Below are 15483 nucleotides of genomic sequence, written 5' to 3'. Positions count from 1 at the left end.
AGCAAGCTGGCTCAAATTAAGATCCTACATCTGTAGGAGAGTGAAACCCATCCTCACTCACTAACACTGAAGTACTAGAACCATTACATTTATTTGTATACCGTTTTTTATCTAGGGTTATTATAGAGGGAATGTTATTTGTGGAGGGATGAAGTCATGAGAAGATCCTCATAGATCCTGACTATTAGCTGCTGTTTATCATGTGTGTTAACTGTGGTTGTCTTCCTCAACAACAGGTGGCTCACAGTGTCCAAAGCTTGACCCAGTTACTCTATAGTCTACAGGTGAGCTCATCCCTATGAGAGGTGAATCACACACACACACACACACACACACACACACACACACACACACACACACACACACACACACAAAGACAGACACACACACACCCTGTGTATCTCATCTTAGTCACTTATTCCATTGGACACACAGACCCAGTGTGTTCTCAGCAGGAACAAATACATCCTGTTTTAGTGCCACATTCAGGTTGCTCAAGATGAAGGCTTAGTGTGTGTGTGTGTGTGTGTGTGTGTGTGTGTGTGTGTGTGTGTGTGTGTGTGTGTGTGTGTGTTTGCCTGGCTGCACCACAATTTCTGTAAACAGAGATCCAACAATCAGCTGGATTGTCTGAAGCTTGAAACGCTAGACAGCCAGGCAGTAAGCTGCTGGAGAGAGGAACCCAATTATCCTATTCTTAGTGGGAGAGAGACCAGAGGAGAGAGAGGCTTTTTCCTGCTCTGCACAGCGAACATTTGATGTGTTGATGTAGATAGAGTCTATTCTGTTTGGTGTGTGTACAGTATGTGTTTGTGTTAGTAATGTGAAGCGTGTGCGTGTTTGCGGTGTGTGTGTAGCCTACTGTACATAGTAACATTGCTTGTATGTTGGAATGTGTTTGTATGCAGTCTATATGTGTGTTCTAGGCCTGCTTGGCCGAACAATATGTAGCTCAGCCTTAAAGTACCAGTAAGTACTTGGTTTGCCGTTGACTGTCACAATGTCGACTGACCCATTTTTGGTATTCAAATCACCTGCTTCTATTGCCCCCATTCACCTTGGCTTGGAGCCACTCATGGTCATCGATGGTTGGCCCAGTGTGGACCCATTTGCATGGCCGCGTTGATCCTAGTGAGTGAGTCAGCAGCCAGGCAGCCAGCCAGTTGGCCAGCTAGTCAGCCAGTCAATTAATCAATCAGTCAGTCAGTCAGTCAATGAATCAATCAGTCAGTCAGTCAGTCAGTCAGTCAGTCAGTCAGCCATCCAGCCAGCTAGTCAGTCAGTCAGTCAGCCATCCAGCCGGCCAACCAGTCAATAAGTCAGCCATCCAGCCGGCCAACTAGTCAGCCAGCCAGCTAGTCAGCTAGTCAGCCAGCTAGTCAGTCAGTCAGCCATTCAGCTGACCAACCAGTCAGTCAGCCATCCAGCCGGCCAACCAGTCAGTCTATCAGCCAGCCAGCCAAGTAGTCAGCTAGTCAGACAGCCAGCCAACTAGTCAATGAGTTAGTCAGTCAGTCAGTCAGTCAGTCAATGAGTCAGTCAGTCAGTCAGCCATCCAGCCAGCTAGTCAATCAGTCAGCCATCCAGCTGGCCAACCAGTCAATCAGTCAGCCATCCAGCCGGATAACCAGTCAGCCAGCCAGCCAGCTAGTCAGTCAGCCATCCAGCCGTCCAACCAGTCAGTCAGTCAGCCATCCAGCTGGCCAACCAGTCAGTCAGCCAGCCAGCCAGCCAGGTAGTCAGCTAGCCAGCCAGCCAGCTAGTCAATGAGTTAGACAGTCAGTCAGTCAGTCAATGAGTCAGTCAGCCAGTCAGTCAATGAGCCAGTCAGCCAATTAGCCAGCCAGTCAGCCAGCCAGCCAGCCAGCCAGCCAGGTAGTCAGCTAGTCAGCCAGCCAGCTAGTCAATGAGTTAGACAGTCAGTCAGCTAGTCAGTCAGTCACGTTATCGTCACATATTTGTTTCCCCTCTGCAGGCGGCGGTAACCATCCAAGACAGTTTCTACGAGGTTCAGAAGCTCCTCCTCCATGAGAGTGACCGCCCCTCCCCCCGCTCTCCGAGACCACACACCCCATGTCTCCGTGGCAACGCTCTGCAGGAGCAGGAGAAGCAGCGTAACCTGGAGAAGCGCCGTGAGGAGGTGGCGGCAGCGGTACGGCTGCAGGGCAGGCTGCACCAGGTAGGGATGAGTTAGATTAATCAATTCCAAAATAAGGTAACATTATTGAAAAAGGCAAATTTAAGTGATATTTTATGTGTAGTGTTTTTCTTCTCACTGTAAATAAGTTTTAAAAAATTGTCCATTAAAATAACACCAAATTGATCAGAAATACAGTGTAGACATTGTTAATGTTGTAAATGGCTATTGTAGCTGGAAACGGCTGATTTTTAATGGAATATCTACAGTGAGGGAAAAAAGTATTTGATCCCCTGCTGATTTTGTACGTTTGCCCACTGACAAAGAAATGATCAGTCTATAATTTTAATGGTAGGTTTACTTGAACAGTGAGAGACAGAATAACAACAAAAAAATCCAGAAAAACACATGTAAAAAATGTTAGAAATTGATTTTCATTTTAATGAGGGAAATAAGTATTTGACCCCTCTGCAAAACATGACTTAGTACTTGGTGGCAAAACCCTTGTTGGCAATCACAGAGGTCAGACGTTTCTTGTAGTTGGCCACCAGGTTTGCACACATCTCAGGAGGGATTTTGTCCCACTCCTCTTTGCAGATCTTCTCCAAGTCATTAAGGTTTCGAGGCTGACGTTTGGCAACTCGAACCTTCAGCTCCCTCCACAGATTTTCTATGGGATTAAGGTCTGGAGACTGGCTATGCCACTCCAAGACCTTAATGTGCTTCTTATTGAGCCACTCCTTTGTTGCCTTGGCCATGTGTTTTGGGTCATTGTCATGCTGGAATACCCATCCACAACCCATTTTCAATGCCCTGGCTGAGGGAAGGAGGTTCTCACCCAAGATTTGACGGTACATGGCCCAGGTCCATCGTCCCTTTGATGCGGTGAAGTTGTCCTGTCCCCTTAGCAGAAAAACACCCCCAAAGCATAATGTTTCCACCTCCATGTTTGACGGTGGGGATGGTGTTCTTGGGGTCATAGGCAGCATTCCTCCTCCTCCAAACACAGCGAGTTGAGTTGATGCCAAAGAGCTCCATTTTGGTCTCATCTGACCACAACACTTTCACCCAGGTCTCCTCTGAATCATTAGGATGTTCATTGGCAAACTTCAGACGGGCATGTATATGTGCTTTCTTGAGCAGGGGGGACCTTGCGGGCGCTGCAGGATTTCAGTCCTTCACGGCGTAGTGTGTTACCAATTGTTTTCTTGGTGACTATGGTCCCAGCTGCCTTGAGATCATTGACAAGATCCTCCCGTGTATTTCTGGGCTGATTCCTCACCGTTCTCATGATCATTGCAACTCCACGAGGTGATATCTTGTATGGAGCCCCAGGCCGAGGGAGATTGACAGTTATTTTGTGTTTCTTCCATTTGCGAATAATCGCACCAACTGTTGTCAACTTCTCACCAAGCTACTTGGCGATGGTTTTGTAGCCCATTCCAGCCTTGTGTAGGTCTACAATCTTGTCCCTGACATCCTTGGAGAGCTCTTTGGTCTTGGCCATGGTGGAGAGTTTGGAATCTGATTGATTGATTGCTTCTGTGGACAGGTGTCTTTTATACAGGTAACAAGCTGAGATTAGGAGCACTCCCTTTAAGAGTGTGCTCCTAATCTCAGCTCGTTACCTGTATAAAAGACACCTGGGAGCCAGAAATCTTTCTGATTGAGAGGGGGTCTAATACTTATGTCACGATCGTCGTAAGCAACGGACCAAGGCGCAGCGTGATATGCGTACATCTTTTAATGAGTACTATTACAATACAATAAAACAACAAAACGATACGTGAAGTCCTAAGGTAACAAAACACAAACCTCTCCGGAACAAGATCCCACAAAAGACAAGTGCCAAACAGGCTGCCTAAGTATGGTTCCCAATCAGAGACAACGAGAATCAGCTGCCTCTGATTGGGAACCACCCTGGCCAACATAGAAATACAACGAACTAGACCATGAACATAGAACATTAAACATAGAAACTAACACCCTGGCTCAACATATAAGAGTCCCCAGAGCCAGGGCGTGACAGTACCCCCCCCCCCAAAGGCACGGACTGCGACCGCGCCAACTAAACCCAACAGGGGAGGGGCTGGGTGGGCATTCCGCCTCGGAGGCGGATCCGGCTCCGGGCGTGACCACCACTCTCTAGCTACCCCCCCGTAGCGCCCCTGGTCTGGTCTGGCCCCGCTGGCTGGAGCTGGACTGGACATCGGTGGAGCGGATTGCTTAGGCTCCGGTGTGGAGCAGCTGACCGGTACCTGACCAGGCACCGGTGGAAGAGGCACGGGCTGTGCCGGACTGACGACGCGCACCAATGACTTGGTGTGGGGAGCAGGAACAGGCCGGGCCGGGCTGGCGACGCGCACCACAGGCTTGGTGCGGGGAGCAGGAACCGGCCGGGGAGCGGGAACGGGTCGGGCCGGACTGGGAACACTGACGACGCGCACCAATGACTTGGTGTGGGGAGCAGGAACAGGCCGGGCCGGGCTGGCGACGCGCACCACAGGCTTGGTGCGGGGAGCAGGAACCGGCCGGGGAGCGGGAACGGGTCGGGCCGGACTGGGAACACGCACCACTAACTTAGTGCGGGGAGTGGGAACGGGTCGGGCCGGACTGGGAACACGCACCACTAACTTAGTGCGGGGAGTGGGAACGGGTCGGGCCGTACTGGGAACACGCACCACTAACTTAGTGCGGGGAGCGGGAACGGGTCGGGCCGGACTGGGAACACGCACCACTAACTTAGTGCGGGGAGCAGGAACGGGTCGGGCCGTACTGGGAACACGCACCACTAACTTAGTGCGGGGAGCAGGAACGGGCCTGACCGTACTGGGAACACACACCACTGGCCTTGTGCGGGAATCAGGAATGGGCCGGACCGGACTGGTGACACACACCACTTGCTTGGTGCGAGGAGCGGGACTGGGTTTCCTCATAAACCTCCGCTCCCTCTGCTGCCTACTCAGTTCCTCTCGCCGTGCCTCCACACTCTCCTTCTCCCTCCTGACCAATGGCCCCCGTAACCTGGTGGCCTCCTCTCCTAGTCCACAAACTCGCCCTGTAGCTGCCTCCAGCAGCCCCGTCGTCCATGCCGTGTGCCCCCCCAAAAAAATGTCTTGGGGTTGCCTCTCGCCTGTCCGACGACGGCCCGGTTGGCGCCGCTTCTCCTCTCCTTCCTGGGCATCCTCCCTCATCGCCCTCCGGTAGCGGACGGCCTCCTCCTCGGTGATCCTCCCCCAACCGAGGGGCGTTTGCTCCTGGACACGCTGCTTGGTCCTGTATTGGTGGGATCTTCTGTCACGATCGTCGTAATGAGTGGACCAAGGCGCAGCGTGAAATGCGTACATCTTTTATTGCGTACTTTGCACACTACAACAAAACGAAACGTGAAGTCCTCGGTCATAAACACAAACCTACACGGAACAAGATCCCACAAAAGACAAGTGCCAAACAGGCTGCCTAAGTATGGTTCCCAATCAGAGACAACGAGAATCAGCTGCCTCTGATTGGGAACCACCCTGGCCAACATAGAAATACAACGAACTAGACCATGAACATAGAACATTAAACATAGAAACTAACATCCTGGCTCAACATATAAGTGTCCCCAGAGCCAGGGCGTGACAACTTATTTTCCTCATTAAAATGCAAATCAATTTATAACATTTCTGAAATGCGTTTTTCTGGATTTTTTTGTCGTTATTCTGTCAAAATAAACTAAAATAAACTGTTCAAATAAACCTACCATTAAAATTATAGACTGATCATTTCTTTGTCAGTGGGCAAACGTACAAAATCAGCAGGGGATCAAATACGTTTTTCCTTCATAGGCGTATAGAGGCCCATTATCAGCAACCATCAGTCCTGTGTTCCAATGGCATATTGTGTTTGCTAATCCAAGTTTATCATTTTAAAAGGCTAATTGATCATTAGAAAACCCTTTTGCAATTATGTTAGCACAGCTGAAAACTGTTGTGCTGATTAGTTTTTTCCAACTGCTTACACACGTTTTCAAAACTATGTCTCATTTTTTCAAAACTCTACACACAATTCCCAAAACTGCACACACAAAATGCAAAATTCCTCACATCTCCTTCAAAATGTAACACTGCATTCAAAATGCCATAAACATGTCAGAATGAAGCATTTGCATCAAATGGCAAACACTTCTTTCATAATAGTACATTTTTGGATATACCATGTAAACACTGTTGTTCTAAATCTAAAGCTCTTTGGTCTTTCATAGGCTTATATCTACATTTCAATACAATGTTCTATAGTGAAAGTAATCTGCTGAGAGGGGTAACAAGTACACTGTAAACACCAATGCAATGTAGAAACAGAAAATATTTATTAGGCCAAACATTACTGTTGTATACAGTAGCATACAACAAAACCATAAACAAATGTAAACCAAAAGTATATTCTTTAGAATACAGTAAAGAACACAATTATGTGTGTGGGGTCCCGAGGGGGCAGTCCAGGAATTGGTAGGGGGGGGGGCAGTCACCAGTGCTAAGCGATGCTTCATCTCTTCTCCGGGCTGGGTCTGGCCACTTCGTCCACATCACAAGATACGTTTTCTCTTGCCAAACATCGAGGGAAGTATCTCCTAGCATGGCGTATCCAACCTTGGACAGAGGCAATCTCTATGTCCCCACATGCGTCCTCCATTGCCTGGAGAAGCGGCATGCAGGCATAGGGTTGGCGATCATACACTTTCCAGCGCCAGGCTGAGAATAATTCCTCTATGGGATTTAGAAAAGGTGAATATGGGGGTAGGTACAAAACTACAAATTGTGGATGGGTGGCAAACCAGTTTTGGACCAGAACAGCCCGGTGAAAACTAACATTGTCCCATATAACCACAAATATAGCAGGCTCCTGATCTGGATCAGGGACAAGCATTGTGTAAATTGCATCCAGAAAAGTGAGCATATGGCCGGTGTTGTACGGACACAGTGTGACATTGTGATGGAGGACCCCGTTTTGAGTGATGGCAGCACACATAGTTATATTACCCCCACGCTGTCCAGGGACATTGGTAATTGCCCTCTGTCATATTACATTTCTTCCGCGGCGCCTGGTTTGGTGAGGTTGAAGCCAACCTCATCCACATAAAAAAATTAATGGCAAATTACATGGGCATCCATCTCCAATACTCTCTGTAACAGACAAAAGGATATACAGATGAGTAAATATGGTATGTCTGAAGTACTGGAAGTAGTGTTGCAAACATACCTCTACAAAGTCATGTCGCAGATTCTTGACTCTGTCAGAGTTTCTCTCAAATGGCACCTTGTAAAGTTGTTTCATCGTCACTTGGTGCCGTTGGAGGATGCATTGTATGGTCGACAGGCTTACAGCATTGATGTTGTTAAATATGGTGTCATTATTCAAGATATGCTCTCTTATCTCTCGAATCCTAATTGCATTGTTGGCCAAAACCATATTTATAATTGCAGTCTTTTGTACATCTGTAAACAAGAGTCCTCGTCCTCCATGATGTCTTTGCCTTTCCACTCTGTACAGAATTCAAACACAGTATGTGTTCAGCATAGGAACTGTAAACAATGTACAAAAAAAGGTAGTACAGCATGATAACCAACCTCATTCATTCAATGCAGTGCAGTAAATGGATGGCTTAGAGTTACAAATGTTTATGCAATACTATGCAGTCATACATATTTTACTGTACATTACTGTAATGCTAAAATAGTCATTAGATAGTTGCATACCTGTTCTCATTTCTGAAGGTTCGAATTATGGACGCCACTGTAAATCGTCTCAAGTTGGGCTGGACTCTCAGTCCAGCCTCTCTCATGGTCAAACCGTGGTTGATCACATGATCAACAAGTGTTGCCCTAATCTCATCAGAGATGGCTCTCCTTCCTTCTCTTCTTTGCCCTCGTCCTCGTCTTCGTCTTCCTCTTCCAACTCTTCGTCTTTGTCCTCGTTGTTGTCCCCTGCCTCTCCCTCCTACTCCTCTTGCTCTCTGTCAATTGTTGGCATCCATTGTTCAAAACAGGTAATCTGACCTTTGACCTATTTATAGGCCTATACTACAGTAAAGCAGTGATTGGTTAGTGATCAGTTAAGCAATTAGTGTTTGCACATGTGAGGAGTGTGTGTGTGACCTGGTGAATAAGTGTAGCATTTTGATTGGTTGTGTTTGGAAAAGGAAAGCAAGTCACTTCCTGTTAGATTTTTGTGTTTTAGGTAGAGAATTGTGTGTAGTGTTTTGAAAAAAGTTTTTATGCAATTGACAACTGAGTCAAAGGCTGAGAAATAGCTTTTGGTTTTGGAGATTTGGTGTGTAGTTTTGCACTTTGAGTGAGAGGTTTCAAAAATCGTGTGACATGAAAAGATTTTGTGTGTAAGCAGTTGGAAAAAACTGTAAAGAAGCAATAAAACTGACCTTCTTGAGACTAGTTGAGTATCTGGAGCATCAGTAATTGTGGGTTCGATTACAGGCTCAAAATGGACAGAAACAAATAACTTTCTTCTGAAACTCGTCAGTCTATTCTTGTTCTGAGAAATGAAGATCTCGTACAACGTTGTGTACTTCTCCCTTCACAGAACAGCGCAAACTGGCTCTAACCAGAATAGAAAGAGGAGTGGGAGGCCCCGGTGCACAACTGAGCAAGAGGACAAATACATTAGAGTGTCTAGTTTGAGAAACAGACGCCTCACATGTCCTCAACTGGCAGCTTCATTAAATAGTACCCGCAAAACACCAATCTCAACGTCAACAGTGAAGAGGCGACTCCAGGATGCTGACCTTCTAGGAAGAGTTGCAACGAAAAAGCCATATCTCAGACTGGCCAATAAAACCAAAGATTAAGATGGGCAAAAGAACACAGACACTGGACAGAGGAAGATTGGAAAAAAGTGTTATGGACAGACGAATCGAAGTTTGAGGTGTTCGGATCACAAAGAAGAACATTTGTGAGACGCAGACCAAATGAAAAGATGCTGGAGGAGTGCTTGATGCCATCTGTCAAGTATGGTGGAGGCAATGTGATGGTCTGGGGGTGCTTTGGTGGTGGTAAAGTGGGATATTTGTACAGGGTAAAAGGGATCTTGAAGAAGGAAGGCTATCACTCCATTTTGCAACGCCATGCCATACCCTGTGGACGGCGCTTGATTGGAGCCAATTTCCTCCTACAACAGGACAATGACCCAAAGCACAGCTCCAAACTATGCAATAACTATTTAGGGAAGAAGCAGTCAGCTGGTATTCTGTCTATAATGGAGTGGCCAGCACAGTCACCGGATCTCAACCCTATTGAGCAGTTGTGGGAGCAGCTTGACCGTATGGTACGTAAGAAGTGCCCATCAAGCCAATCCAACTAGTGGGAGGTGCTTCAGGAAGCATGGGGTGAAATCTCTTCAGATAACCTCAACAAATTGACAACTAGAATGCCAAAGGTCTGCAAGGCTGTAATTGCTGCAAATGGAGGAATCTTTGACGAAAGCAAAGTTTGAAGGACACAATTATTATTTCTATTAAAAATCATTATTTCTAACCTTGTCAATGACTACATTTCCTATGCATTTTGCTATATTTCCTATTCAAACTCATTTAATGTATGTTTTCATGGAAAACAAGGACATTTCTAAGTGACCCCAAACTTTTGAACGGTAGTGTATCTACTATGCACACCCACCTCTTATTATACTTTGCCAATATTTATTTGTAAATTAAACAATTTATTGCGCCCTAAGAACCATTACTAATGGATTCTGTTTAACCTTTCCCTACCTCCAGGAGAGACAGCGGTGGGAGAGGGAGTGCCAGGCGCGCCACAGCCAACAGGGGGAGCTGGAGAGCAGGCTGGAGGAGAGGGAGAGACAGTGCCACCTGGAGGCTGAGAGGCTGAAGCAGGAGCGGGAGGAGCTGGAGGAGCAGCTGGGGGAGTACCAGCAGAGCCTGGAGAGGCTGAGAGAGAGCCAGAGGAGTGTGGAGAAGGAGAGGGAGAGGCTGGAGACCCAGCAGAACCTGCTGCAGAGCTGGAGACACAGCCGACAGAGGAGCCTGCCTGTCATGGTCATACCGCTGGACCGCTGTCATCAGGTGTGTGTGAAGGGGGGTGAGTGGATGTGTGTGTTTGTGTGTGTGTGTGTGTGTGGGGGAGGGGGGGCATCTCACAGAAGGCATCTCACAGAAGGCCTCCTAGCCTGTAGCTACTATTCACTGCATGAGTGTGAATGGGAGATGCTGAGAGTAAGTATATTGTAAGGGTGTGTATAGCAGTTTGGCATTTATTGTCATGAATCTTGTCCTGCAGGCAGCTCTGCAGAGTGTTCACTAGCTGGCACAGCCACAAAGTTATAAAATCTGATTATAAACTACAGGAGGTTGGTGGCACCTTAATTGGGGAGAACGGGCTCGTGGTAATGACTGGAGCGGAATCAGTGTAAGGGTATCAAATACATCAAACACATGGTTTCCAGGTTTGTAATACTATTCCATTTGCGCCGTTCCGGCCACTATTATGTGCCATTCTCCCCTCAGCAGCCTACTGCGTTTTAAACCTAACCCTAACCTTAGCCCTAACCTTAACCACACTGTTAACCATAATGCCTAACCCTAACCTTAAAGTGGAACTGACAGCATTTTAGCAACATAAAATATTATTAGAATCTGTTCATATACACCCCCAGGAAGAATATGACACTTTAAAAAAACTATTCTGACAAGCGAGCACTTAGATATGGTCATTTTCACAACACTTATGCAGTTCTACTACGTGATATATATAAAAAAGCTGCGTTAGAAAGGATTACCTACACATTCTGACCAGCTCATATTATAGACAGAAGCGTGCTACATGGCAGACCAATCCATATTCATCTCTCGGCATGTCCAGGCCACTCATTATATCAGCCAATCATGGCTAGCAGGAAGGTTACTGTCTTTTTCCATGGCTAAACCAACTAGGCTTGTAATTTAACAATTTTCTTCGTATTTACAGATGGCATACAAGTTTGTTATTAAGGAACATGAAAGTTCACATGTTCCAGAAGGCATTTCTGCATTTCTGCCCAAAAACATTTAGATTAAAAAAAAAGGTTTACGTTCAAATGACGCTCCTGTGAAGCAGTGACCCGTGACAAACGCCTAGTTTCCTGAAATGAGTCACATTTGCCACACGGGCCTGCCATCATTCACTTTGAACTGGACTGTGTGTTTACAGGCAGTTGCAACAGCGCGACTTTAGATCATTAGAACGCATTTGCCAAAAGCCACAAAATACACCGGAATGGATTTCTGCAAAAATGTAAACACCACGGGAGTCCTCTTATATTTGGGAACTTTACAGTCCTATTGATCAAACAACCATGAAAAGGTAGGCTCTCTCTCCCTCAGTTATGCACATCAACAACAACAAGATCAACAACTAATGCTAGCCAGAGCAAGATGAGCTAAAATCTAACGAAGGAACATTAGATAAACCCTCTCAAGCTTTTTCAGCTAGTTGGCCGTCAAAATTGCACTGATAAACAATGGGGAATTGTAGCCTACTCATCCTTCTGCAGCTTGTTTGCCAATGTATGCATGTCCCAACCAAGCACCCAAGCTAACTGGCTAAAGTTGGCTAGCTTGCTAGCTAGCTACTTCCAGACACAAATGAGAGAACATCTCACTCTGACCATTTTACTCGCCGTAGCAGAGATGGTTAGGCTGTTATCTAGCTAGAGCGTTCGTGACTAACTATTACTTTTTTTGCCTACGTTTACTGACACCGGCATATTCAGCGGGTGTTGTGCATTCGTAAATTCATCAGTTATTCTGTGCTCTGGCACACTCAGACGAGAGTGCTCTGAAATCAGAGTAGATAGCCAGAGTGAATTTGCGAACGCAAGAGATATGCTAACTGGATAACTCTGTAATAAATCTGTGGTCCTCTGTAGCTCAATTGGTAGAGCATTGGGCTTGTAACGCCAGGGTAGTGGGTTCGATCCCCGGGACCACCCATACCTAAAAATGTATGCACACATGACTGTAAGTCGCTTTGGATAAAAGCGTCTGCTAAATCACATATTATTATTATTATTATAACAGTTGTTCAAGTTCTTGCTAGCTAACTAAATAAATAGATACGCTAGCCTATTAGCCACGTTATGACTGAATTGTGATCATTGTCCTTGCTAGTTTGATTGTATTGATATTCCCCGCCTTAGTTACATTTGTCTGTTTTTGCCCAAAATATTGAGTTATTGAAACTGAACAGTGCATCCCAAATGGAGGCAGCAAACAATGTACCAGGCCAGCTGTGATTTACAACCTGATAGCAATATTTTTTGGACTACCAAGAAATGTATTGGTGAATTATACACTGCTCAAAAAAATTAAGGGAACACTTAAACAACACAATGTAACTCCAAGTCAATCACACTTCTGTGAAATCAAACTGTCCACTTAGGAAGCAACACTGATTGACAATACATTTCACATGCTGTTGTGCAAATGGAATAGACAACAGGTGGAAATTATAGGCAATTAGCAAGACACCCCCAATAAAGAAGTGGTTCTGCAGGTGGTGACCACAGACCACTTCTCAGTTCCTATGCTTCCTGGCTGATGTTTTGGTCACTTTTGAATGCTGGCGGTGCTTTCACTCTAGTGGTAGCATGAGACGGAGTCTACAACCCACACAAGTGGCTCAGGTAGTGCAGCTCATCCAGGATGGCACATCAATGCGAGCTGTGGGAAGAAGGTTTGCTGTGTCTGTCAGCGTAGTGTCCAGAGCATGGAGGCGCTACCAGGAGACAGGCCAGTACATCAGGAGACGTGGAGGAGGCCGTAGGAGGGCAACATCCCAGCAGCAGGACCGCTACCTCCGCCTTTGTGCAAGGAGGAGCAGGAGGAGCACTGCCAGAGCCCTGCAAAATGACCTCCAGCAGGCCACAAATGTGCATGTGTCTGCTCAAACGGTCAGAAACAGACTCCATGAGGGTGGTATGAGGGCCCGACGTCCACAGGTGGGGGTTGTGCTTACAGCCCAACACCGTGCAGGACGTTTGGCATTTGCCAGAGAACACCAAGATTGGCAAATTCGCCACTGGCGCCCTGTGCTCTTCACAGATGAAAGCAGGTTCACACTGAGCACATGTGACAGACGTGACAGAGTCTGGAGACGCCGTGGAGAACGTTCTGCTGCCTGCAACATCCTCCAGCATGACCAGTTTGGCGGTGGGTCAGTCATGGTGTGGGGTGGCATTTCTTTGGGCGGCCGCACAGCCCTCCATGTGCTCGCCAGAGGTAGCTTGACTGCCATTAGGTACCGAGATGAGATCCTCAGACCCCTTGTGAGACCATATGCTGGTGCGGTTGGCCCTGGGTTCCTCCTAATGCAAGACAATGCTAGACCTCATGTGGCTGAAGTGTGTCAGCAGTTCCTGCAAGAGGAAGGCATTGATGCTATGGACTGGCCCGCCCGTTCCCCAGACCTGAATCCAATTGAGCACATCTGGGACATCATGTCTCGCTCCATCCACCAACGCCACGTTGCACCACAGACTGTCCAGGAGTTGGCGGATGCTTTAGTCCAGGTCTGGGAGGAGATCCCTCAGGGGACCATCCGCCACCTCATCAAGAGCATGCCCAGGCGTTGTAGGGAGGTCATACAGGCACGTGGAGGCCACACACACTACTGAGCCTCATTTTGAGTTGTTTTAAGGACATTACATCAAAGTTGGATCAGCCTGTAGTGTGGTTTTCCACTTTAATTTTGAGGGTGACTCCAAATCCAGACCTCCATGGGTTGATAAATTTGATTTCCATTGATACTTTTTGTGTGATTTTGTTGTCAGCACATTCAACTATGTAAAGAAAAAAGTATTTAATAAGATTATCTCATTCATTCAGATCTAGGATGTGTTGTTTAAGTGTTCCCTTTATTTTTTTGAGCAGTGTATTAATCATGCATTGAACTGCATCCATCTATTCTGCCAACAATGCCTTAGTGTACATCATGGAATATTGAGTCAAATATAACCTATTTTTAGAACCGCTTACGAAGTTGGTTTTGTAGCATAAACTAGGAATTTGATATTTTTGACTGATATTATGATTGTCTGTTTGTTTCATAGCTGCAAAGTAGTTAAAACACTGTCAGTTCCACTTTAATTTAAGACCAAAAAGCTAATTTGTTTTCATGAATTTTTACAATATAGCCAATTTTGACTTTGCAGCTGGCCCATCTAGCAGAAATCGCTTAGTTCTGCCTTCAGGGCAAGATTCATGACAAACGTCAACCTGCTTGTGTATATGTGTGTGTGAACCAAGAGCATGTTTCTCCCTGGGTTAGAAGTTCATTATTGAGAAGTGCCTCTCTCTCCCAGGACAAAGTATAGCCAGCAGGCAGAGCTACGGTAGCCCACTCAGTCACACAGAGCAGCTCCATCCAGCCCTTGATATACGACCTGCGGTAATGAGACCAATTTCAGCATCATCTGTCTCAACGCTCAGCAGCTCCGCTCGCTAATAAACAACTTCATGATTGATGATAATTAAACCGCCGAGAATAAAAGCTCCAGCGACAAAATAATTAAAAGCATGCGAACGCTGCAAACCAATCAATCCTATCCAAAGTACTTAAATTATTCATATCGACACTTTGTTTGAAAAGCGAGTAGAGAGAGAGAGAGAGAGAGAGAGAGAGAGAGAGAGAGAGAGAGAGAGAGAGAGAGAGAGAGAGAGAGAGAGAGAGAGAGAGAGAGAGAGAGAGAGAGAGACAGAGAGAGAGAGACAGAGAGAGAGAGACAGAGAGAGAGAGAGAGAGAGAGAGAGAGAGCAAGGGAGCGACAGAGACAGAGGGAGCAAGGGAGCGACAGAGACAGGGAGCAAGGGAGCAAGGGAGCGACAGAGAGAGGGAGCAAGGGAGCAAGGGAGCGACAGAGAGAGGGAGCAAGGGAGCAAGGGAGCGACAGAGAGAGAGAGAGGGAGCAAGGGAGCAAGGGAGCGACAGAGAGAGAGAGAGGGAGCAAGGGAGCAAGGGAGCGACAGAGAGAGAGAGAGGGAGCAAGGGAGCAAGGGAGCGACAGAGAGAGAGAGAGGGAGCAAGGGAGCAAGGGAGCGACAGAGAGAGAGAGAGGGAGCAAGGGAGCGACAGAGAGAGAGAGAGGGAGCAAGGGAGCGACAGAGAGAGAGGAGAGGAGAGGAGAGGGGGAGAGAGAGCGAGGGAGCGACAGAGAGAGAGGAGAGGAGAGGAGAGGGGGAGAGAGAGCGAGGGAGCGACAGAGAGAGAGGAGAGGGAGGAGAGAGCGAGGGAGCGACAGAGAGAGAGGAGAGGAGAGGAGAGAAGAGAAAAGGAGATAGAGGGTGAGAGAGAGTGAGG

At 46.9% G+C, this 15483-nt stretch overlaps 1 protein-coding gene across 1 annotated transcript in view; it reads left to right on the top strand.

Annotated features, from left to right (window-relative positions):
• Positions 1-15483, top strand: part of LOC311127510 (rho guanine nucleotide exchange factor 28-like) — a gene marked incomplete at its 5' end in the record, with an annotated part of 55597 nt that overhangs the window by 33836 nt on the left and 6278 nt on the right. Inside the window, 3 exon segments of the mRNA XM_084159332.1 lie at positions 237-284; positions 1976-2179; positions 9909-10214. Coding sequence (XP_084015458.1) covers positions 237-284; positions 1976-2179; positions 9909-10214 — 558 coding nt within the window.

Source organism: Coregonus lavaretus (genome assembly GCF_964263955.1).
Source record: "Coregonus lavaretus genome assembly, chromosome: 4".
Taxonomy (NCBI): Eukaryota; Metazoa; Chordata; class Actinopteri; order Salmoniformes; family Salmonidae; genus Coregonus; species Coregonus lavaretus.
Note: the sequence above shows the minus strand (reverse complement) of the source record. Positions and strands in the feature narration are given on the sequence as shown.